The sequence below is a fragment of the Odocoileus virginianus genome, chromosome 5 (genome assembly GCF_023699985.2).
Source record: "Odocoileus virginianus isolate 20LAN1187 ecotype Illinois chromosome 5, Ovbor_1.2, whole genome shotgun sequence".
In the NCBI taxonomy this organism is placed as follows: domain Eukaryota; kingdom Metazoa; phylum Chordata; class Mammalia; order Artiodactyla; family Cervidae; genus Odocoileus; species Odocoileus virginianus.
The window spans coordinates 17635724-17661519 of NC_069678.1; the positions used below are offsets into that span (position 1 = coordinate 17635724).

The following is a 25796-nucleotide window of genomic DNA, read 5'->3' on the forward strand; positions in this document are numbered from 1 at the left end:
CAAAGAAATTCTTAGAGGGAAGTTCATAGTGATATGGGTTTTAATAAAACAAAAACAAACAAAAAACAAGAAAAATATCAAGTAAAAAACCTAACCTACTACCAAAAATAATTGGAAAAAAGAAGAACAAGCAAAACTTAAGCTTAGCAGAAGGAAGGAAATAATAAATATTGGGGGGGGGGAAATAAATATAATAGATGTTAAAAATGAGAGAAAAAAATCAACAAAACCAAGAACTGGTTCTTTGAAAGGGTAAAAAAAACTGACAACTTCCTGGCCAGGTTCACCAAGAAGAAAAGAGAAAGAACACAAATCTGACTGATAACCACAGAAATAAGAGATTACTATAAACAATTATATATAAAAATATTTGACAACCTAGAAGAAATGGACAACTTTCTAGAAACATCAGCTCAGTAGAGTCGCTCAGGCATGTCCCACTCTTTGCGACCACATGGACTGCAGCACACCAGGCCTCGATGTCCATCACCAACTCCCAGAGTTTACTCAAACTCATCTCCACTGAGTTGGTGATGCCATCCAACCATCTCATCCTCTGTTGTCCCCTTCTCCTCCTGCCTTCAATCTTTCCCAGCACCAGGGTCTTTTCCATTGAGTCAGGTCTTCACATCAGGTGGCCAAAATATTAGAGTTTCAGCTTCAGCATCAGTCCTTCCAATGAATATTCAGTACTGATTTCCTTTAGGATGCACTAGGTGGATCTCCTCACAGTACAGGGAACTTACAAGAGTCTTCTCCAACACCGCAGTTCAAAAGCATCCATTCTTCAGCACTCAGCTTTCTTTATGAGTCAACTCTCACATCCATACACGATTACTGGAAAAATCATACCCTTGACTATACAGAAATTTGTTGGCAAAATAATGCCTCTGCTTTTTAATATGCTGCCTAGGTTGGTAATAGCTTTTTTCCCAAGGAGCAAGCATGTTTTAATTTCATGGCTGCAGTCTCTATCTGAAATGATTTGGAACCCAAGAAAACAAAGTCTGTCACTGTTTCCATTGTTCCCCCATCTATTTGCCTTGAAGTGATGGGACCGGATGCCATGTTCTTAGTTCTTTGAATGTTGACTTTTAAGCCAGCTTTTTCACTCTCCTCTTTCACTTTCATCAAGAGGCTTTTTAGTTCTTCACTTTCTGCCATAAAGGTGGTGTCATCTGCATATCTGAGGTTATTTATATTTCTCCCGGAAATCTTGATTCAAGCTTGTGCTTCATCCAGCCCAGCATTTCATGTGGTGTACTCTGCATATAGGTTAAATAATCAGGGTGACAATATACAGCCTGGACCTACTTATTTCCTAATTTGGAACCAGTCTGTTGTTCCATGTCCGGTTCTAACTGTTGCTTCTTGACCTGCACACAGATTTCTCAGGTGGTCTGGTATTCACATCTCTTGAAGAATTTTCCAGTTTTTTGTGATCCACACAGTAAATGACTTTGGCATAGTCAATAAAGAAGAAGTAGATATTTTTCTGGAACTCTCTTGCTTTTTCTATGACCCAATGGATGTTGGCAATTTAATTTCTGGTTCCTGTCTTCTCTAAATTCCAGCTAGATCATCTGGAAGTTCTCAGTTCATGTACTGTTGAAGTCTACATTGGAGAATTTTGACCATCACTTTGCTAGCACGTGAGATGAGTGAGATTATGCAATAGTTTGAACATTCTTTGGCATTGCCTTTCTTTGGGATTGGAATGAAAATTGACCTTTTCCAGTTCAGTGGCCACTGCTGAGTTTTCCAAATTTGATGGCATACTGAGTGCAGCACTTTCACCGCATCATCTTTTAAGATTTGAAATAATTCAGCTGGAATTCCATTACCTCCACTAGCTTTGTTCATAGTGATGCTTCCTAAGGCTGACTTGACGTCATACTCCAGAATGTCTGGCTCTAGTTGAGTGATCATACTATCGTGGTTATCTGGGTCATTAAGATCTTTTTGTGTGTAGTTCTTCTGTGTATTCTTGACACCACTTCTTAATTTCTCCAGCTTCTGTTAGGTCCATATCATTTCTGTCCTTTATTGTGCCTATCTTTGCATGAGATGTTCCCTTGATATCTCTAATTTTCTTGAAGAGATGTCTGGTCTTTCCCATTCTATTGTTTTCCTCTATTTCTTTGCATTGATCACTTAGGAAGGCCTTCATAATCTCTCCTTGCGATTCTTTAGATCTCTGCATTCAAATGGGTATATCTTGTCTTTTCTCCTTTGCCTTTAGCTTCTCTTATTTACTCAGCTATTTGTAAGGCCTCCTCAGACAACCATTTTGCCTTTTTTGCATTTCTTTTTCTTGGGGATGGTCTTGATCACTGCTTTCTGTGCCATGTCACGAACCTCTGTCCATAGTTCTTCAGGCACTCTGTCTATCAGATCTAATCCCTTGAATCTATTTGTCACTTCCACTGTATAATCTATAAGGAATTTGATTTAGGTCATACCTGAGTGGTCTAGTGGTTTTCCCTACTTTCTTCAATTTAAGTCTGAATTTTGCAATAAGGAGTTCATGATTTGAGCCACAGTCAGCTCCCAGTATAGAAACATACACCTCTTCAAAATTGAATAAAATATATATAATTTGAACACACTGATCATTAGATGTGAAGCAGAATCTTTAATAAAAAAAAACTTTCTTTAAACAAAAGTTCAGGACCAGGGGTGCCTCAGAGTCAAATTCAATCTAACACACACAGAAGAACTTATATAGATTCTTCTCAATCTCTTCCAAAAAATGAAGAGAAGGGAACAGTTCCAAAAACATTCTATCAAGCCACCAGCATCCTGATACCAAAGCCAGACTTAATATTGAAATTAAGTCAAATAATCTTCAAAAAAATTGAAATTGTTTATTTGTGTGTAACAGGTGGTTTCTTTTGTTAATGAATTCTTCAAACTTAAAACAGAAGTAAAACTTTTGCAAAATAATGGGACCATAAAAAAAAAAAAATAAGTAGGAGACGTAACTGTCCCAGACTTCAGACAATACTACAAAGCTACAATAATCAAAACAGGTGGTACTGGTACAAAAACAGGCATACAGACCAATGGACCTGAATTGAAAGCCCAGAAATAAACCCACACAGTATGGTCAATTAATCTTAGACAAAGGAGGCAAGAATATAAGCTGGGAAAAGGCAGATTCTTCAGCAAGTGGTGCTGGAAAAGCTGGGTAGCCGCATGTAAGTCAGTGAAGTGAGAACACGCCTTCACCCCGTGCACAAAAACAAACTCAACATGGATTAAAGACCGAAACTTAGACAGGACACCATAACACTCCTAGATGGGAGCACAGACAAAACACCGCCTGACATGAATCACACCAATGTTTTCTTATGTCCGTCTCTCAAGGCAATAGAAACAAAAACAAAAATAAACAAGTAGGACCTAATCAAGCTTACAAGGTTTTGCACAGCAAACCACAAAAAATCAGAAAAGACAATCTATGGAATGGCAGAGAATATTTGCAAATGATGCCACAGACAAGGGCTTAATCTCTAAAATATACAAACAACTCATACAATTCAACAACAAAACCCCAAACAATCCAGTCAAAAAAGTGGGCAGAAGACTTTAATAGACATTTCTCCAAAGAAGACACAAAGGTGGCCAATAGGCACATGAAACTATACTTAACATTATTAATTATTAGAGAAATGCAATCAAAACTACAATAAGGTACCACCTCACACCAGTCAGAATGGCTATCATTAAAAGTCTACAAATAACAAATTCTGAAGAGAGTGTGGAGAAAAGGGAACCCTTCTACACTGTTGGGGGGAATGTAAGTTGGTACAGCCACTATGGAAAACAGTATGGAGGTTCCTCAGAAAGGTAAAAACAGAGTTGCCATATGATTCAGCATTCCCACTCCTGGAAATATACCAAGGCAAAACTATAATTCAAAGAGACACATGTGAATACAAGCACTATTCACAATAGCCAAAATGTGGAAATAACCTATATGTCCATTGACAGATGAATGGATAAAGACATGGTACATATATACAATGGAACCGTACTCAGCCATAAAAAGAATGAAATAATGCCATTTGCAGCAACATGGATGCAAGTAGAGATTATCATACTAAATAAGTCATAAAAAGAAAGATAAATACCATGTGGTATCACTTACATGAGGACTCTAAAATGTAGCACAAATGAACCCATCTACAAAAAAAGAAACAGACTCATAGACACAGAGAACAGACTCGTGGTTGCCAAGGGGAAGGTGGGGAGGGAGAGGGGTGGACTGGGAGTTTGGGGTTGATAGCTGCAAATTATTACATTTAGAATGGATGAACAACACAGTCCTAGAGTACAGCAAAGGAACTCTAATCACTATCCTGAGATAAGCCATGATGGGAAAGAATATAAAAAGACAATGTACATATGTGTATAACTGAATCACTGCCAATCACAGCCGAGATTGGCACAACATTGTAAATCAACTATATTTCAAAAAGATTCCTTAAAGATAAACCGTGTTTGCATTTTGCAGAGAACATCTACTTGATTGTACTTTTTCCCCTTTAATTCCTTGCTTGGTTCAATTTAATAAAATTTAAATTAAGATTTTTAATATTTATATTTGCAAGTAAGACTAATCTATATATCGAGTTAACAGATGACAGATTTTTTTTTCTGTAAAAGTCAAGATAGTGGGTATTTTAGACTTGGGGCTATTTGGTCTCTATTGCAACTACTCAACGTTGCTCTTGTAGCATGAAAGCAGTCACATTCAATTCATAAATGAATGAGTATTGGGAGTGTTCTAATAAAATTTTATTAACACTGAATTTTGAATTTCATATAGTTTTTGTATGTTACCAAATATTGTTATTCTTTTGAATTCTTCTAATTTCTAAAAGCTGTAAAAACTATTCTTAACCTGTAAGCTATATAAAAGTACTTAATAGGCTAGATTCGTCCATAGGTTTTCTGGTCCATATTTTTCTTTTCAGGGAATCATCCTGTTGTAGTTTGGAATCAAAGTTATTCTAACAGTGTTCAGTGAATTTTGAAGCTTTCCAGTATTTTCTTTGCTTTAAAACAGTTAAAATTACATAGAAATTATCCTTTCATTGATGGCGGTAGAACTGGTTCACAAGACCTTCTAGGCCCAGTGCCTTTTGGGGTGTTAGATGACAATATCTTTTCCATCTTTTTCTCTGATTAAAGAAGTTCTGGTTATAAACTTTGAGCTTATGAACTGCTGTGGATGGAAAGGTATATACCAGATTAAGTTATTGGTTCTGCCTGCCACCAGATGGCATTGTCCCATTTGTGTTTTGGAAAGATCACTCTGGCTCTGGTGTAGAGCAGTGGTGACCGTCCTTTTGACACCCAGGGTGGGTTTTGCGGAAGACAGCTTTTCCATAGACTGATAGGGTTGGCAGGAGCCGGGGTGAGGGTGGGATGGCTTCAGGAGAATTCAAGCTCATTACATTTATTGTGCACTTTGTTTCTGTTATTATTACATCATCTCCACCTCAAATCAGCAGGCATTAGGTCCTGGAGGTTGGGGACCTCTGGTGTAGAGAATGTGTTGGATCAAGGCAAGTGTGACTACAGGAGGTAAAGTGCTGTTGTCCAGGAAAGAGATGATAGTGGCTTGACTACTGTAGCTACTAGTGGATGAAAGAAGAAAAGTTGGATGGATTATAAAAACATTCAAGGAGGTAATTTAGGGATTTTCATGACCACTTTCACGTTCAACGGTTCACTATGAGGATGTGTAGGATTCAGCATATGGTTATACTCATGGCTATGAGAAATTACAGTGAATAGATACAAAGTAAAATCAGTGATGGTACAGAGAATGATATCCAGGAGAAATCAAAATACAAGCTTTCAGAAGTCTTCCCCCTAGTGGAGTCACATGGGATGTCCTTAATTCCTCAAGTGACATGAGATGACAGCACCTGTGTCATCACAATGTTTTCTGCTAGGGAAGTTTGCCTGAGCCTAGGATTCTAGGGTTTTTATCAGTAGTTACTGTCTTCCTAGCATGTACAAAATTTCAGAATGCAAAAAGGAAGGCAGATGTTCAGCACAAAGCAAATTGTTTGCATAAACAGTTTAAGTTCAGTGAATTGCTCTTAGGAAATTGTAGAATCTCCCTAAAACCAAGTTCCTAGATACTAGCTAAGAGTCAACCTTGTAAGTACACCTTTCAAAGGACAGTTGCCTTAAGTCTATATTGTTAAGGTTAACTCTTTTCTGTGTTTTCTAATCCTTAACCATGCCTTCTGCAGAGGAAGTAAAGTCAGTATTTTTCTACTGTGTATCCATCCAAAGGTTGGAAACTTATTACTGGAATACAACTTAGGAATAAATAGCTTTGTCACTGAGACATGTGCCAAAGGATTGTCACATTCCAGGTAAGGTAAGGCAGTTAAAGGCTGTAAAAACTGTTGCATCTTCACTAATTAATCAAGATATTATACATTGAGGACTTCCTCTGTACCTTGTGCAGGATCAGACATTGTGGATACAAATGATGAGCAAAATCAGACGTGATCTGCCTCCCGATGGAGCTCACAGTCCAGTGAGGAAAGAGAGAAACTAATCAAATAATCACAAGGAGAGACATTTAAAGACAAAATTTGAAAACTGCTGTTATAGAAAGAGATCTAGAACAATCAGTAAAAACAGGCATCAGACACGGTCTGAGGAGTAGGAAGAACTCCTCAAGGAAGGGACATTTGAGCTGAGCCCTGAGGAATGAGTGGGCATTAACAAAGTGAAGTTGTGTATTAGAAGCAGTGAGGGTAAGGAGTGGATGATAAAGCATTTCAGACAGAGGGAGAGGCTTAAGGCTAATGTTTAGATTAAATGAAATGAAATCTTCCATAACTTCAGAGGGTACTAGAAAAACACCATGAAAAAATTTAAAGTCTTCTCAAAATTATCTGTATCTGTTTACAGAGTTGCTACACAGGGACTCTGAAATTCTTCTGGGTAGTGGTTCAATTTCAGTCCAACAAAAAAAGGATAAAGAGATTTATCTGTGGGAGCCTAAGCATATTTGCAAAGAGTTGCTCAGAGCAGAGGATATGAAGCTTCTTTGATAAGTTAGACTAAAGGATGTGGTTTCATATCTAGAAGCTTCCATTTGCTATTTCACGTATCACCTTTTAGCAAGTCACTTCTCCCTCAAAATTTTACAAAACATCCTGAGGCCCTTCACCCATAGTTCTGAGGGAGCCACACCTAGTGACCTCATCAAAAAAGGTGGAACTGTGGGTGATCCAGACAATCCTACTCTCCAGTACCCTAGAAACAGACTCTAAAAGTGGTTTCCAGAACTTCTTTTCTACTCTTGATATATGGGTCCCAATATACAAATATTTATTAAGCTCTCCTGGGCAATGGCTTCTGTGATGAGTGCTGTTAGTGGAAAGATGAATAGGACATACTCTTGTCCTGGAGGGTGATGGGCCCAAAACATGACTAAGTGCCCAATTTCTCTGTTTCTAGGATGATCAAGGCAGAACTCCCTGCTCTATCTCTAACCATACGGCTCTGTTGCACTCCAGTTCCTTGTTTCTGGTACCCTGTCTCTAGATTTTGCATCCTGTCTCAGGATCCTGGCCATGTCTCTTACATCAGACTTCATTTTTGTCATTCTCTTTCTGAATTCACCTCAGCCTAAGGTGCCTTTATGTCTACTCAGGGTCTGAGTTCTCAGCTGCACAGAGCCTTTGTCATATTGTGAATAGAGAATCTGCTGCTTTAGCTACTTATCTCTTCTTTTCTTGTGGAAAACAAAGATAATGAAAGAATAGAAGCATCATCACATACTTTTTCTGTTTACTTGTTGAAATGAAGACTGTAATCTCATTTCTTAGGCACTCACAATGTGTAAATAATTTCATCAATAAACATTTACAAATGCAAGTAATAAAAGATGACATGGAGAAAAGATAAGATACCCAGTTACAATCATGGCATCTAGCTTCTGAAATAGGTTTAGGTAGAATTTACTGCTAGTGAGCACGTGTGCTGTGCTTAGTCGCTCAGTCGTGTCTGACTCTGCGACCCCATGGACTGTAGCCCACCAGGCTCCTCTGTCCATGGGATTCTCCAGGCAAGAATACTGGGGTGGGTTGCCATGCCCTCCTCTAGGTGATCTTCCCAACCCAGGGATCGAACCCAGGTCTCCCTCATTGAAGGTGGATTCTTCACCGTCTGAGCCACCGGGGAAGCCCCAAAGGGTGTGTTGCCTCCCCACCGGGGAATTGAACGCTGGTCTCCCGTATAACAAGTGGGGACACTCACCACTATACTAATGAGGACAGCACTAGTGAGCATAATCTTCACATTTGTATTAATTAGTTAACTAATATTTTTTTTTAAGGATCCAAGGTTAATTAGGTACTGCAGACACAAGGAAGAGAAGAAAGTCTTCTGAGTCAAAACAACTTCTTGGCCAGCGGGGGACATAGTTGAGAAAGTGCCACAGCTGTATAATTATCACAGAATATGATAAATGTTACCTTTATGCTCTTATGTACTAAATGTCATAGGACTGTAAACAGGAAGCTATATATTTAGCTTTGGGTGGGAGGTTTTAGTGGAGAAGGAAATGGCAACACTCCTATATTCTTGCCTGGAAAATCCCATGGACAGAGAAGCCTGGCAGGCTACAGTCCATGGGGTTGCGAAGAGTTGCACATGACTGATGCGACTTAGCATGCATGCATGGGAGGTTTTCGAAGGCTACACAAAGAGAGGATACTTGGTCTGATCCTTGAAATATGAAAGAGCCAGAGATGGAAGGGGGAAGAAAGACATTTCAGGTGGAGGACACAGCATGGGCAAAGGCATGGGGTGGGAAAGGATTTGGTATGTTCATGAATCCATGATATTTCTGTGTGGCTGGAGCTAGAGAAGAGGCAGGGGAAGGACCTGGAAACTCTCGATGGGTCAGATTGTTAAGGAGTGCGGTCCCACAGGAGAATGAACTGATAAGTTCCATGTTTTACAACAGAAAGACTGCTCTTTATGTGATAGCAGCCCAGGTAATGAATGTTAAAGGAATGAGCTGAGAGCCCGGGATGGAGAGACAGAGTGTGTTTGAGAATTAGATATATTGAGGGGACATGGTTGAGAGGAGCCGTAGAAAGGAGCTGGAACTGACAGAACCTAACAGCTGATTAGATACAGCAGGGAAGTTGAGGTGAAAGGAGGAAAGAAAGAAGACAAGCATAAAAAAGTTCTCTGCTTTTGGCAGCTGCTGATGGGTGGAGCAGTGAAGAACAGCAATTCAGGACACAACCCTTGGAGTTGGAAGGCTAGGAACTGATTTCTAAGTCTTAATATTTGCTTGTCTGAATTACTTAGCCTTTCTGTGACTCAGTTTCTTAATTTGCAAAAAGGATGATGACTAAATTTTCTTTGGGGTAGATATGTTTTAATATTTCGTATGGGCTTTAAATGAGTGAATATATATAAAGCATCAGGGTGGGAATAGCACATAGTAAGCACTCAATAATTGTCAGCAATTAGGTCATTAACTAGCACAGGGAAAACAGACTGAAAGCAAATTGGGGAGGCTGAGGAAAGATCCGTGAGTTCAATTTGGGGCACACTGAATTTAAGATGATTTCTGACATCCATGCAGAAATGATCCATAAATAGTTGGAAATATAGGTTACAAACTAATCATTGTGATTATGTGTATTTGAAAAAATTCCTTGACAGATAATTTATGCAATTATTTGTCGATAATGAGATCTCATAAGAAAAATTTCTCAGTTGCAAAGATATGACCATTTTCAGTTCCCAGAGTTGATTCATCCAAACCGAGAACCTTGTGCAAGGCTGTTCAAAACTGACTGGACAATCGGCCAGCAAGAGTGATGATAGTAATTATCATTCAAAGAGAGAGTGGTTCTGTTTATGCATTCTTCTAAATAAATTTCTCAAAGTCTACAAGTCTCTAGAGAATGTACTAGTCATTACTCTGCTTCCTCAAATCAGAACTTCAAGACTTTTACTAATGGTCTTTGTTAAAATGTATTTACGCTTTAACCTGATTTGAGCAACCATCGAGGGCTCCCCATACTTGGACAGCAGATCATTAAAATCTCAAGGTGTGTAGCTTGAGAAATAGTGTAATATTGAAATAGTGTAGCACAACTCCCTAATTCTGACCTCTTTTGTTTCTGTTTTTCTTGTGGCATAAGTTGTGCAAATTTACACTGTATCTCTTTCATTTTGCAACAACTCATCCGAAATGCTTAACATCTGAATTCCTTGTTTTCTAGGAAACCAGTTCTGCCCAAAATGCAGGCAGGGTTTTTATCCAAGTTTCTTTAGTGGGTGTTTCCCAAATGAAATTGAGTGGTTATCCAGAGAATAACAGAATTAATATGTGAACACATTTACCTGGAGCTGCAGTATTAGTATCTCTAAAATATCATTATATGTACATATTCATTCAACAAATATTTGTGGACCACCTATTATGTGTCAAAGGTGCCAGGTGTGGGCTACACCTGAGCCAAACTGTCAGGAGTTGGCAATCCAGACCAGGCAGCATGGTAGAGGCCAAGTATGGACTCTGCTCACTCTCATGGTAGAGTCCAGCAGGGCTCTTGGTGACAAGAAGTCCTAAGCTCAAATCCTTGCTAAGATTTTTATTCCCTTAGCTTTAATGTAAACTAGAAGAATTAATTTCCACTTTACAGCATCCAGTGTGGCAGCTGATATACAAAGTAAGCTATCAATTAAGTATTATAGGCTCCCTGCCCTCAAGTAGTTCTTTATTTCCTTCACTATTATTCAGACATAGCCCCTGTTCTCTCACTAGTTGAGGAGACAGGTATACTATCAGGTAATTAGGATGTAGTGTGGTAAATGAAATAACAGGAGCAGATCTTGATCTAGGAGGATTAAGAGTTAAAAGTTTGATATACAAAGTTAATTTAGCACAATATCAGATACATATTCATTGCATGGATCTTTATCTTTATAACTTTGGTTTTAGCATCTTATAATGGTTATAATGATCCAGGGCTTTACTGTGTGTGAGCATGGAATACTTCATTTAATCCTCACATCAATCCTACACAGTAAGAGCCAGTATCTTGAAGAAAATATAGTCCAGTCATTTCTGTTTTCCAGGAGGAACAAGAGAAGTGCTCTCAGTTGACATAGCCTGGACCAGCCGGGCTCCTTCCTATACCCACTTTCCAGAAGTGGCCCAGTAAAACTCTTCTCCTCTGGGCTGTGCAGTTAATAATATTCTATAGCTTTTAAGAAAATCTCATTTAAAATCAGCTTCGCTCTCTTTTTCTGAGAGGCATGCAGAAGAATCTGCCGCATTTTTCACTTTCTCTCCCGGGTAAAAAGCCCATGGTGACTTGAGAGGGAATGTCTTGTCTTACCACTGCTTTCCACTAGAGGCCTCTGCCCCTGAGATTTCCATTTTAGAGCACACTAAAATAAAACAAAACAAAACAAAACAAAAACGGGCACATCTTGGTCTGATACAAGTACCTGATACAAATACCTTATATTAACACATATATATGGAATCTAGAAAAGTGGTACTGATGAACCTAGCAGAGAACGGACTTGTGGGCATAGTGGGGGAAGGTGAGGGTGGGACGGATTGAGAAAGTAGCATTGACATATATACACTATCCTGTGTAAAAGAGATAATTAGTGGGAAGTAGCCGTATAACAGGAGAAGGCAATGGCACCCGACTCCAGTACTCTTGCCTGGATAATCCCATGGATGGAGGAGCCCGGTAGGCTGCGGTCCATGGGGTCGCAAAGAGTCGGACACGACTGAGCGACTTCACTTTCACTTTTCACTTTCATGCACTGGAGAAGGAAATGGCAACCCACTGCAGTGTTCTTGCCTGGAGAATCCCAGGGACGGGGGAACCTGGTGGGCTGCTGTTGGGGTCCTTTAATGGACCGGAACCTGGTGGTACGGAGTCGATGATAAGAAAGTAAAAGAGAGAAAGAGAGAGAGAGAGAGAGAAAAAAAAAGAGACACGGGGACCTAAGCTCTGATGGAGCAAAGGTGCTTTAATGATTTCTCTGTGAGTATATATAGGCTGTGGTACAAGAAACTTCTTTCCGGAATGATAGAGTTCAGCAAACCAAACATACTGCAACGGTTCCCAAGGGAACAAGGAGTAATGTTAGTCACAAGGTCAGGAGACAATCCATATCTCAAGAAAGGGGAAGGGGACTAAGCAGTTTTGTCTTAAAGAGAATGTTTACCAAAGGAGACCCAAGCTTGCCTCACACAATGACCTCAGTCCCTGGGAGCAGCGTGCTGTTCCGCTTGAAGAGGGACAGAGGACTCATGAGAGACAGCACGTAGGAATCCTCCCGTCAAACATTCCCCGACAGGCGGCCGTCTATGGGGTCGCGCAGAGTCGGACACGACTGAAGCAACGTAGCAGCAGCAGCAGTATGTACAGGGATCCCGGCTGGAGCTCTATGATGACCTGGAGGAGTGGGATGGGTAGAGGCGAGGGAGGCTTAACAGGGAAGGGGTATATGCAATTATGACTGATTCGTGTTGCTGCATGGCAGAAACCTAAACAACATTGTAAAGCAATTGCCTATCAATTAAAAAGTGAAGATTCTGTTCCACTGAAAGAATACTTTGATTTTATAGACCTGTTGGTCATAATATAGCTAAGGTGGAAAGATGTGAAGGGGAAAATAAGATCACATTCATATTTCAGAAGGATAATCAGAGAGCTGATTGGGAATGGGGTGAGTAGCTTATGCCTTCATAAATCAGAAGATTCATAGGAAAGAATCAAACACGGTGTTCCTGAGTCCCAAAAGTCACGTGAAGAATTTCTGTGCACTGGCTGCACCCCAGGTTAGTTCTCCTGGGAAGTCCTAAGGAGCTCTTACTTCTAGTTCCTTCTTCTTTCCTTTCTTCCTTCCTCCCTTCATCTTTCTTTCTTTCTTTCTTTCCCCTTCCTTCCTTCTTTCCTTTCTCCCCCAACCCCTACTTTCTGCTGGGGCACTAGAATAGTAAGAACATGACTGAGTAAGCACGCCAGGGAGAGGCAGGGGCAACAGTTACAGAATGAACATGTCCATGAGTGATCTCTCAACTCACATCAAGAAGTACATAAGTTTTAGGAAAAACCTCTTATTCAGCATGATTTGGAACTTCTCCATCCTTTAGGACTACGTCTCATTTCTTCTTCCATACCCTTCCCTAGGGTGACTGCCTTACACCTGGTTCATTGCTTTACTTGATGTCTTAGAAGATCTGTCTACCTCTGAAAATCTTTTCCCTCCAAATGCCCCTGTACTGGGAATAGCCTCTGATATTTTCATGCGGATATTTAGTGCTTGCTGTAATTTGATTCCACTATGCTTATTGGCTTCTATCCATCAGTACTTCCAATATATACCCTTTTTTCAAGCTAGTTGATCACTTTCAATTCTATTCAACAGCATTTATAGCTCAAAAAGCAAGGTACAAGGCACCATGTTGGCTGATGGTAGATGCAGAGATGAATGAAGCTAATACGTCTTGTGATCACCTCTTCATGATCATAAAGTCATGGGTCTTGCCTTTAAGTAATGAACAATACATAAGGAAACAAACAATTATCTATACAGTAAGGTAGAATGAAATGAGTTTTAGTGACAGAAAGACCATAGGGGTGGGGAAAGGAGTGCAAAGAGAACCGTAGTTAATTTGACCAGGGAAAGCATCATAGATAAGGTGATATTTGAGCTGGGTATTGAAGGATGTATAAATGAACAAGGGATGGGGCCATATATTCCAGCTGAGCACTATGCCACACAGAGGCAAGGGACTGTGATCATGCATGGTGTATCTGGGGAGGCACCCAAAACACATGACACAGATCCTGTTGTTTTCTTTCTCTATGCCTTCCTCACTTGGATGCCTTCTGTCTTCTTCATTCTCTGCCAAATCCCATCTACACCTTGAGGTCCAACTTCAGCTTCACTTCCTCTATGAGGTCTCTTCTGATGTGTTAGGTCATGCCACTCCCTGTAGCATGCAGTTCAAGATTTAACTGTAGTGTTTGTGCTGTAGTTAGACCAAGTCAGACATCTTGTTCATCTTATACATTGGAGATCTTGAAGCTCCTAACACAGTGATAATGATAGTCAGGGCTAGATGAGTCTATGGACCCATTAATTGGGGACTAACACCGTCATTCTGCCTAAAAGCAGCTCGTTTCTGCTATTGAGACTGGGATTATTCATGGTGGTTTAGGATTTAGCTGGTTATGCTTGTTAATACATGAGGGAAACAATTTTTCAAATGCTTACCTGAAAGTTCCACTTAGGGGAAGAGGGAGGGTCACTAACCATAGCTTGAACTCCACCACTCTCTGGGCTAACCTTAGTAACTTGGCTGGACACAGTTTCATGATGTGTATCATCATCTCCCAAGTTCCCTCTGGGGAATGACTGCTTCCTTCAATGTGTTTTGTTTTGATGTTTGGGTTTCCCTAAAATGCCAGAAGTATAGCTGAGTAGTTAGAAGGAGAACTAAAGAGCCTCTTGATGAAAGTGAAAGAGGGGAGTGAAAAAGTTGGTTTAAAGCTCAACATTCAGAAAACTAAGATCATGGCATCTGGTCCCATTACTTCATGGGAAATAGATGGGGAAACGGTGGCTGACTTTATTTCTTTGGGCTCCAAAATCACTGCAGATGGTGATTGCAGCCATGAAATTAAAAGACACTCCTTGGAAGGAAAGTTATGACCAACCTAGACAGCATATTAAAAAGCAGAGATATTACTTTGCCAACAAAGGTCCATCTAGTCAAGGCTATGGTATTTCCAGTAGTCATGTATGGATGTGAGAATTGGACTATAAAGAAAGCTGAGCGCTGAAGAATTGATGCTTTTGAACCATGGTGTTGGAGAAGACTGTTGAGAGTCCCTTGGACTGCAAGGAGATCCAACCAGTCCATCCTAAAGATCAGTCCTGAGTGTTCATTGGAAGGACTGATATTGAAGCTGAAATTCCAATACTTCAGCCACCTGATGTGAAGAGCTGACTCATTTGAAAAGACCCTGATGCTGGGAAAGATTGAAGGCAAGAGGAGAAGGGGATGACAGAAGATGAGATAGTTGGATGACATCACCAACTCAGTGGAGATGAGTTTGAGTAAACTCTGGAAGTTGGTGATGGACAGGGAGGCCTGGTGTGCTGTGGCCTATGGGGTCATGAAGAGTCAGACATGACTGAGTGACTGAACTGAACTGAGTTCCTTTTGGAGAATGGTTTTATTGGAGATGCCTTCTTTTTCATGATGAGGCAGTTTGGAGTGTATGGCGGTTGGTTTTGTAGAGAAACAGAACTATAGGAAATAGCTATAAAGGAATTGACTCATGTGATTACAGTGATTGAGAAATTCTGAGATTTGTAAGCAAGCTGAAGAGGTCTGAGTTGAAAGGCCTGAGAACCAGGAAAGCTGATGGTGGAAGTTCCAGTCCAAATGCAAGGCAGAAGACTAATGTCTCAACTCAAAGACAGTCAGGCAGTGAGAGAGAATAGATTCTCTCTTACTCTGCCTTTTTTTCTATTCAGATTTTCAATTGATTTGGTGATGCCCACCCACATGGAGGGGAGGATTAATCTGCTTTACAAGGTCTATCAGTTCAAATGCTTATCTGATCCTTCACACTCACACCCTGAATAATGTTTAATCAAGTTGACACACAAAATGAACCATTACACAGGGATACAGAAGAAAAACTTAGACAGAAAAAAATATGAGGTTTCTGAAGTGGAGTCAGAAGAAAAATGCCCCAGAAGACTAGTCCCTACAGAAAGAACGTGTTCCAACACTCCATTGGAAGAGTGTGTCTGCACAACTGAGACCCACATCTCTGACATCTTTCCATGCAACACAGTGATATAGGGTTGGGCTGGTCCAGCCAGGTACACCCTGGGCAAACGTTCCCAGGCAAAGGGACAGACAGCCTGAAATGCAGTCCACACTCTATACATCGAGCCATGCGCTTGAGTGAGAGGCTTACCTGCCCAAGGTGCAGGGGGACTGGGTGAGGCCATGCACCAGGGCTTCTCCCATACATTGAGTGTGAACAGAGGCTCTTAAGTGGTGTGTCATGGAAGGTTACAGGTGTGTAAATGTTGATCCTCCCCATATGGGGCTGCTGGGAAGAGTCATCCCCTCCAGTCACATACAGCCTCCAGCCATGAGCAATCCTGATTGCTTATTCCATTGTATCATAAAAATTATTTTCTCCATGTGCTGCGGTGTGAAGAAGGATGGGAAGCACTGTTCCAAGGGATCTGCCTTGTTATTTGTTAGGAAGTGAGCCGTCTTAGAAAGGGCATGATCCATTTGCCTATTTCAGTACAAGTTATGCCCAGCAACAGAGTGTCTCCTTCTTTGCTTACATGTTGGAATCTGGTGATCTGTAATATTTGGGTAAGATCTGGGCAGAGCAAGTCTAGGTCTGGGTCATCTGCCAGTACGTGTGGTTGCAGCTCAGTTTCCATGGGGAGAATTCCATCTGGGAGCCTAGATCACAATTTCATAGCTCGAAGTCCCAAGAGGTTTGCTGTCCTTACTGCTGGTTTTCTCCATCTGCACAAAAGGGAGAAGGGGGAAATGCTGACTTAAAGGCACTGTCTGGGAATTCCAGTCCCACAGAGAGCCTTTAGAGAGACACCTTCGATTTCCCTGGTTCTGGGGTAATCTGGGGTAGCAGGATCTTGCCCTTTGCTGAGTTCCTCACCTCTGTTCCAGTCACTCCATTTGGAAGCTCTCTTAACTTAGAAAAAACAGCAGATGGGAATGTGGGTATCTGCATTGATTTTGATTACAGGCTTGAAGCGACATTCAGGCTCATGTGATCTGCCTTCCTTGTTCCTAGTTAAGCCTTCATTTCTTCTTTACCCCATTAACTTCACCATGGTTTATATGTAGTGGTGAGTCGCTTTCACTGGTGTCATATGCTATAGTTACTTAGAATACTGCAGACAACTCTTACACTGGCTCATGGAGTCCTAGGTTTTAAATTACATTCTAACTAAACTAGTAATTGCCAACCAACCTGTCTAGAGAGTTTACTATGAGATGTCTCAATCCAGGAGTCCCTGATTAATCCCTCAAACCTACTGCGTCCCAGTGTATCTCCCACTCTCCTAATCCTGGTGTAGACATGCTGGAGCCCTGCTTCTCACTTGCTTCTCCTTCCCCTTTCTTCCTCCTCCTCTTTCCTCACTCATTTTCTTCCTTTTCTTCTCTCTCCTTCCAGCTTTGTTCCTTGAGGAAGTCAAAGTCCTCTGTCTTATTCTTCAGGGCACTTGGTTTATCTTGACATTCAAACTGACCTGTGCATTGAGTTCCCTTATGACCTTCTTACTTGTCCAGCTTACAGATGACTCATAGAACCAGCTTTTAATTCTTATTCATGAATTCATTTGCATTCCATTTTGACATCCCGATATTTCCTCCCACTCTTCACTTGTTATTATTATCATCCCTTTCCCCCCAGACAGCTGGGTTCAAATTTATCTTTCATGGTTAGCTTTCCTAGCTCAGCTATTAGATAGAAACACTTCCAAAATATTTGATTCACCCAGAGACCCCAAAGCTGTCCTGACTGTGGTGGAAACAGGGATTTTCAGATAGTAACAACACCAAACCAGGGTCCCCAAACTGGAAGTCCTGTCAAAGGTCAGGACTTACCTTCCCTCCTTGCATATTTGAAAGGAGGATGCTGGGGCACAAGGAACATGAGTGCCACTAGAGCACAACAAATGCTTGTACAGGTGCCACACTGTGAAGGTCTGCCGAGGGGACCAGTGGGAACTGGGATTCAACCTGTGTTCTACTTGCCTATCTGTGCATCTGGTGTCGCCCTGTGTCTGCCTGGGGCATGGCAGACCTGCTTTCCAGTTTATACACTATGAGCTAGCAATGGCCCTGGATGTTATTAGATACTGGAGTTTCCACACTGCAGTTCAGAGACCTAGGTGCTCCTTCATAGAAAGGCTGGAGAAAGCAATCAAGGAAGCCAGCTTGTAAATGGCCTTGGACCTGGGAAGCAGAGCTGTGTGCATGTGTGGAAGGAGACCAAGGCTCTCAGCAATTAATCCTGAGAAACACAGAGTCCCAAGGGAACCAGTTTACTCCTGTTTGGTTAGATAAGATGCCAAAGAAAAATTGGAACACACAGGACAACAGTGATAAAAATCAGAAAGACTTTACCTTATCAGAGTATTGCATTAGGGAGTAAATTGTGTTCACTGGCTCCTCCTTGGTGGGGAGCACCTGTAAAACACGCATCTTGCCCTGAGTGAGGGAGCCCAGGCAAATCTCTTGCTACTGTCTCTGCCCATCAGCCCTCCCTGGTCCCACTTTTGCTAAGTGGTCTCCTCTCCCAGCTTCACATTTGGTTCCATCCAGCTGTGGAGAGGATCAGGGTCAAGTTGGGGTGGGTATAGGTAGCAATTGGACAAGAACCTCAGAAGCCAAGAAGAACAGTCTGGTGGTTCAGACAGTCTTGCTTAGTCAGAATTTTAGCTTTCCATGGGCTCTACAAACCCAGCTGAACTCTTGGTCCAAGTGCAGGGCTGGATTGACCAGGCAGACCTCAATTTCCCTTTCTCTCCTTGGAGACTTCAGGAGAGCAGGCTGGTAGAAGCACAGAGGAAGGTGATACCATGAGGAAGCCTGGTTCCGCGTGGAGGTGAGGGATGGGCAGGCAGGTAAAAGGAAGGTGGGAGGGCAGGCTGTGGGACAGAATGAATCAGCCCATGGAGAATAAACTGCTGCTGCAGCCAGACCAAGAAGTCGAGTTCAAGTGGAGCTCTCTCAGTTTTGTGCCCTTGAAATCCCCTTAGCAACTTGTTTACCGGTCTCACCTCATGTCAGAGGCTCCCCTGGTATGAGTCCCCTAGAGAAAGTGATTTACTCTTAGTCCTGACATCTAACCTGAAGCCAGGCATGAGGTCTCAAGTCCGGGAGGCTGCCGGGGGGCGACACTCGGCCACTTTCTTGTCCCCATGGAAAGACTCAAAGGACCATTTCCCTGACATGGTATTTCTTGGTTGGATCCCACACCCGCAGCCTCTTGCTTGTGGCTGCTGCCCATGATTGCCTGTCCTGGGGGTGGTGGTAGAGACCTGTGAGTAGCACCACCTTACCTTGCGTGGGGGGATCTCATCATAGATCCTGGACTCTGCTGGCTGGGTGTTTCTTGAAACTGTGATGTATGTGTATATTGTTTTCTTTGAGGAAGCATCTGAGTCATAAACAAGCATAGAACCACAGTACATGAAAATGTGGATGAATTTTTCGAGATGATTTACTCTAATGTTCTCATTTTTCAAATGAAGAAATGAAACCCCAAGAGGTTAAATGACTCCTGTCCTCTTGAGATGGATGTTTGAATCCTTGCTTTCCTCTTTCTTAAGGATGCCATGTGGTACAGGAGACACTTGGCTCAGGTCTCACCCAGAGCTCAGTGGGAATTCTTTTCAGTCCACATTAAGATAAAGAGATTCTCCCTGATCTCTGTGTGGGCACTGAAGTTAGCTTTTCCACCCAGGGTCTTTCTTAGTGTCTCCAGCGTTTAGCATTGACTGCCTTATAGGGCTAAAATCTTTTCAAGTGAGGGTCTTAGTTTTTCAACTAGATCGATTCTCTCTAGTTACACACTATGTTGGTTTCTTCTGGTACATATCTTTCTTTTACCACCTCAATGTTAGACATGTAGGAGGTACTCCACACACATTTGTTACTTGACTGATTGATTCAGAGTCAAACATTTGTTAAACTCTCTACCTGCCAAGCTCTGTGTGAGGAATTTAAGAATTCAGGGTTCACCTAATGACTCAGATGATAAAGAATCTGCCCGCAATGTGGGAACTGTGCTGGGCTTAGTCATGTCTGACTCTTTGCGACCCCATGAACTGTAGCCTGCCAGGCTTCTGTGTCCTTGGAATTCTCCAGGCAAGAATACTGGAGTGGGTTGCCATGCCCTTGTCCGAGGGATCTTCCCAACCCAGGGATCGAACCCAAGTCTCCCACATTGCAAGCAGATTCTTTACCATCTGAGCCACCAGGGAAGTCCAAGAATACTGGAGTGGGTAGCTTATTCCCTTCTCCAGGGGATTTTCCCAACCCCGGAATACAACTGGAATCTCCTGTATTTCAGGTGGATTCTTTACTAGCTGAGCTACAAGGGGAGACCAGGGTTCAGTCTGTGGTTTGGGAAGATCCCCTGGAGAAGGGAATGGCTACCCACTATAGTATTCTAGCCTGAAGAATTCCATGGTCAGAAGAACCTGTTGGCTGCAGGCCACAGGATCGAAAAAAGTCGGACACAACTGAGCGACTAATGTTTTAAGAATTCATGGACAAATAGAGGCATTTCTCTCATTGTACTGCTTTTCTTTGCTCCTAATGCAGAACATTTGAGGGTCAAGTTGAAAACAGATAGCCAGAATTCAGGGCCTTCATATTGCAAAGCACCAACATATCTGCAGACAACAGGTCTGGGCTGAGTGCTATTATTACAGGGATCTAGTGTTTCAGAGTTTAGTTCTGTCCCAGTCCCTGCCTCAGACTTGGTGAGTGAACCAGATTCAGTGCTCTCTCTTATTTCATTTGCAGATGAAAAAATAGGCCTTATTCTCTGCAACAAGGCTGTGAGGGATTGAGGACAAATGCCTCTTTGAGGAGCCCTGAAGATCACCTATGGCCTGAGGAGGCTGTGTGACTTCTCCCCATCAAGAGACTACTTGAGTTTCAGTTCACATTACAAACTCTCTTCCCCCAGAATGCCTCCTTCTGTTCCAAGCCCAGGTGTATCAATTGAAAGGATAGTATCTAACACTGAGTACTCACAATGTACCAGGCACTGGGCCAAGTATTTTATGTGTAATTCATTAAATCTGTTTAGTAAGTATATGCTGCACATCCTGGTTTTATGTGTATTTTACAACTGGGAAAACCAAGACAGTGATAAAATAATTGGTAGCAGATAAATGGTCAAGCTGGGACCTTCACCCCAGACTGTCTGCAAAGTACAAGCTTAAGCTTCATCACTCTGCTGTGAACTCATCTCTTGCAATTGTCATCCAGGGAAACTAGTGGTTGAGAACTTACCAGGGTTCTTACTGAACTTCTTCAAGAAGGAACCTGAGGAATCAGACCAAAAGAGAGTCAGGAACATGGAATCAAAGGTAGAGCCTCTCTACACCCAGGGTTGCTATTACGATGGGTGGGAAAGGAAGATTTTGAGTGAACACAGAGGAAGAGGAGGGTGAACCCCCCTAGGGCCCAAGATCAGGTTTTCTGAGTTTAGAATGGTTACAATTACAGGATGATCCAGAGGCACCCAAAGGGATCTAGTGACAACTGGTACTTGTCCCTCAATGACATTTCAAAAGTCACAGTTTTGGTGGACTTGGAAGTTGGAGACTTAGTCCAAATCTTATTTCACGTGTGAGAACACTGAGTCAGGGAGGTAAATACATGTGCCCCATGGAGCACAGTCTGTTAATGGCAGTGCTAAACTTGAACCTGGGGCTCTTTTTGACTTGAGGTGTCCAATTCTAATTTCTCCTACAGGAGACCTGGAGAAGGAAATGGCAACCCACTCCAGTATTCTTGCCTGGAGAGTTTCATAGACAGAGGAGCCTGGCAGGCTACAGTCCATGGGATTGCAAAGAGTCAGACATGACTAAGCGATTAACAGTTACTTACTCACTTAAACTTGGACTCAAGTTCTGGACCCATGGCATCCTGCTGATCCCAGAAACATGTTTGGAAGACCATTCAGGGTAATGTAATACAGTAATCGGGGTCATCTTTCTAGGAGATGGTAAGATGGGTCACTGAGGATTCTAGAAAGACTAATTCCCTGGAACAAAGGACATTTCCACCCCACCTTGGATAACTGACTTCAGTCCCAGGAAAAACGAAGGTACATTTCTACATTTTACCTTGTGAGAAAATCCTACCTTCTCTTCTCTTGCACAAAAGGAACAAAACCACTGAGGGCAGAATGATTATAAGCAGAGAAAGCACAGCCAGCCCACTCATCAATCCAGTGCGGCGAGTATGGGGGCTCATTGTGATGTCTGAAAACAGAAGATGCAATGAGACTTAACTCTCAGGAGATGGGCTAGAGAGGTTAGGCAAGCTTGTCCACATTCAAGAGCACTATCCATACTAGGTGCCCTCCAGGGGGCTGCCAAATCTACAAGGAAAACTGTACTTCCCACTATTAAAGTTCAAGATCAGAAACTGAATCAGGCAGCTGAGTGGGAACTGCCTCAGAATACCCTGAAATGCCTGGCATCTCCCAAAAGGCTTTGGACTCTTTTCTGGGGCTTACTGGGAGGAGAAGCACCTTGGGTCCAGCCATGGCAGAACGAAGGCACCTTCTTCTGGAGAACTGGGGCCAGATTCAGACCTTGCAGCAGGTCAGAGTGAATTTTGAGACTCCAGGAGAGATGGACAGAGATGCTTGGTTACCTGCACAGAGCTGCTGGGCAGAGATGGAGTCAGAATTGTTGCTGACGGGATTCCATGCTGTGCATGTGTAAGTCTCCTCTTGGTTGTCAGGGGTCCGGAAGATTTGAAGGACATTGCCCTCTTCCCCTCGTGGACTCCAACTGTATGTCACATTCTTTTCTTCTTTATCCACAGAGCACGTCAGTGTGACATTACAGGTGCTGTTCACAGATGTCATGAAACTCTGCGTAATTTTTGGCTTCCCAAGACGACCTGTGAGGAGATAACACATGAGCCAGCGGTAAGCTGGAGATGACCTATATCAGCCTGAGGGAGTCAACTATTAAATTTTCAGACATTTTCATGAGGTTTGTTAAAAACTTACAGTGAAATACATTTTATTAATAACAAAGCTAATAAATCCTTGAAACTCATCACTTTCTAATTTTTTTGGACAATTTACTTTTTTATTTGTTTTTTTGGCAGTGACATAAGGGATCTTAGTTTCCCAGCCAGGGATCAAACCCATGTCCCCTGTGGTAAAAGTGTGGAATCTTAATCATTAGACCAATAGGGAAGTACTAATTTACTCTTATCTATGCTCTAGGAGTTATTTATATCTATCATATTTATCCCTTGTAATGATGTAAAAAGTCTTCCCAACTCTGCATGACTTAAAATCAGCCATAGTGGAAGTATTTACATCAAAGGAATTGGTAAATGCTACAAACTAGGGCTTGATTTATTGCTTTCCTGATTGTCACTCCAGACTTAAGAAAGCAATGGAGGAAAGGCTTCTAAAGCAGATTAAACAAACAAACAAACAAAACTGAAGACTTTACATTGTGAATAGCACACAAAAGGTCAGAAATATTCCTCCAGAATTTGAGAACCATTATCCAGTTCAGCAAAGAAGTTGCTCATATCATTGATGAACAAATGAAGTTCCAATACATGTGTCTTTGCTGAATCACCTTTTTCTTATTAGTAAACTTAAAATATCAACCAATATTTATGTTGATTGTGTTTATCCATTTTCACGTTGGTTCATTCATCAGTTGCAACCATATGTTGGCTAGGGATATAAATGCTCAGTGAAAACCAGTAAAAGCATTCTGTGAGAACAATTGGCTATATGGAATTTACAATAAAGACTATTGTACATTATCACTTGTACAATTGTGTGCCACATCTCCTTTATGTCAATACAGCTTACAGTGTGTGTATACAGACACACACATCATCAAGAACTAGTTGAAAATTTATCAGCACCCCACTGTATAAAACAATCTTTAAACATTTTTGTTCAGCTCTGTTTTCTGGTGAATATGTACTTTCTTTTTTCATTTATTTTGTTTTAAAGTGCCCATGATGAAAAGTTCAAACTTCTTTAAAAGTTAATTTCAAAAAATATTTTTACTAAAGCAATTAAAAGGTAAATGATAAAAGTTTTAGGTGTAAAGGATTAAAAAAAACCAATTATATATATAAGTTGATGCAATAACTAGATCTGGAACTGGAAGAAGTACAGGAAAGCTCCTTTGCCAGGAGATAAGAAAAGGACCATATTCAGAGTTTATAAGTTTAGTTCATTCTTGGCAAATCTGCTGTGATGAGGTTTGCCCCTCCACTATTGCCATGTGAGGGAGGGAATAGAGGAAGGAACTGGCACATAACTTTCTAATTAACGTGGAGTCTGTAAAAGCAATAAATTTGGCAGTGTAGAGATAGAAACCATTTGTTTGTACCTGTGAGGATTTACAAAATGGGAAGTAGGAGCTGTCAATGCTTTGATTCCAACCTAACCAAAAACTCTGGTTTTAAGTCTCTTGTGCACGCTTGCACTCTTTGTGACCCTGTGGACTGTAGCCCAGCAGGTTTCTCTGTCCATGGGACTCTCCAGGCAAGGATACTGGAGTGGGTTGCCATGCTCTCTTCCAGGAAGAGTCTCTTAGAGGGGAACATTCCAGCTCAGAATTCGAGATGACTTGGCAAAAAAGCTTCTAAATAAGCTTGGAGTAAAGACCTTGTTACTACCTTGTAACAGTGGTAGACACAGATATGCATAGTGAAAAAGGAACCAAATTGTGTGTTTCCTCAGAAACTTGATTAACAACAGTGTTTTAAGTCTCGGCTTGTTGTTCACTTGTTTTTAGAAAGAATTTTTTTTTTGTGTGTGTGTGTGAATGTTAAGGTGGTGGATAGTGGTGAAAGTAGGATTCCATCTCATTTTTCTCAACAGGCAAAGACATGTTACTGTTAGGTAGTTAGAATAGGAAAAATAAGTCCAAAATGGTGGTGGCTAAAAGACAAAGAAAGGAAAAAGCCCACAAAAATGGAAGAAAAGAAAATCTGAGGACCAGACTGAGAACCTCATGTGAAACAAACAGCCTTCTGGGCTAGCCCAATTTACATAGGGCAGGCTCAGGGGGAGGAGACAAAACATACAAAAAGAGGAGCCAAGATTGAGCCTCTCTCCTTTTGGGTCAGCCTGTCCTCACACCTCGAGGGTGCACTATCTTTTGTTTGCCAGATAAAACTGAGCCGTAACCGAGCTATAACACTTGTCCACCATTTCAAATCTTTGCTAGTGAGACAGAATCGAGGAAATTACACACTCCCCTGACAACATATCTGGTGCCATAACTTGGATGTAGCCTGGCTGAAACAACCTCAGCTCACCCCCAATGAGGCAGAGATCAAGCACAGCAGAAGCCCAGCTTGGCAAAAGCTCACGTGGTGGAAGCTGAATGCCAAGGAAACCCAGCCCAATGGAAGTAACAAGAAGCCTAGCATGCTGAAAACAGGGACAGCAAAAACAAACTCAGCAGAAAAGTTCACACGGCTCAGTCTCAGGTTCCAGAAGACCTCCAGTTAAGAGGTCCTCGCCCCAGTGGCTGGAAGGACATATGACTAACAAATCTTAATTCCTTTACAATATCTGATTCCTTGTTTCCTTGAACCCCCTGTGAACAGGTGAGCAGTAGTGGGTGCAGTTGAGGGACTCTGGCATGGGCTACTTCCCAGGGTGTCCTGAAGGCTCCACTATCTGCTATGCCTTAGTAGCTGTTGCCCAAATGGGTGAGGGTTATTCTGTCATTAATCTTCTCTGTGCCAAGGATCAGGCCAATGAAAACTATGGGTACAAGTCAGGCATTTAGCAGTTTTTCTGACAGGCAATGAAGGGGGTTCCTCGGCACACTTTTCCCACTGCTTTTTCTCCCATTCTTCAGCTTCTGTCTCCATCTGTGACACTGCTTACAAAATATTGGGCAGACCATCATCTTTCCAT

General features: G+C 41.8%; 1 protein-coding gene across 6 annotated transcripts in view; it reads right to left on the reverse strand.

The window, feature by feature from the left end:
* Positions 1–3569: 3569 nt before the first annotated feature.
* CD84 (CD84 molecule) overlaps positions 3570–25796 on the reverse strand; it is a 50937-nt gene continuing 28710 nt past the window's right edge. The window contains exons 3-8 of one of the 6 annotated variants that reach the window (XM_070467627.1): positions 22526–22777; positions 22009–22128; positions 21152–21184; positions 19186–19283; positions 18248–18310; positions 3570–16618 (exon numbers count right to left, since the gene is read on the reverse strand). In XM_070467627.1, the coding sequence (XP_070323728.1) occupies positions 16553–16618; positions 18248–18310; positions 19186–19283; positions 21152–21184; positions 22009–22128; positions 22526–22777 (632 nt within the window). In that variant the 3' untranslated portion in view covers positions 3570–16552. Of the gene's footprint in view, positions 16619–18247; positions 19284–21151; positions 21185–21757; positions 21860–22008; positions 22129–22525; positions 22778–25796 lie in introns of those variants that run through there. The other 5 variants (XM_070467629.1, XM_070467628.1, XR_011487722.1 and 2 more) reach the window with 5 other exon arrangements.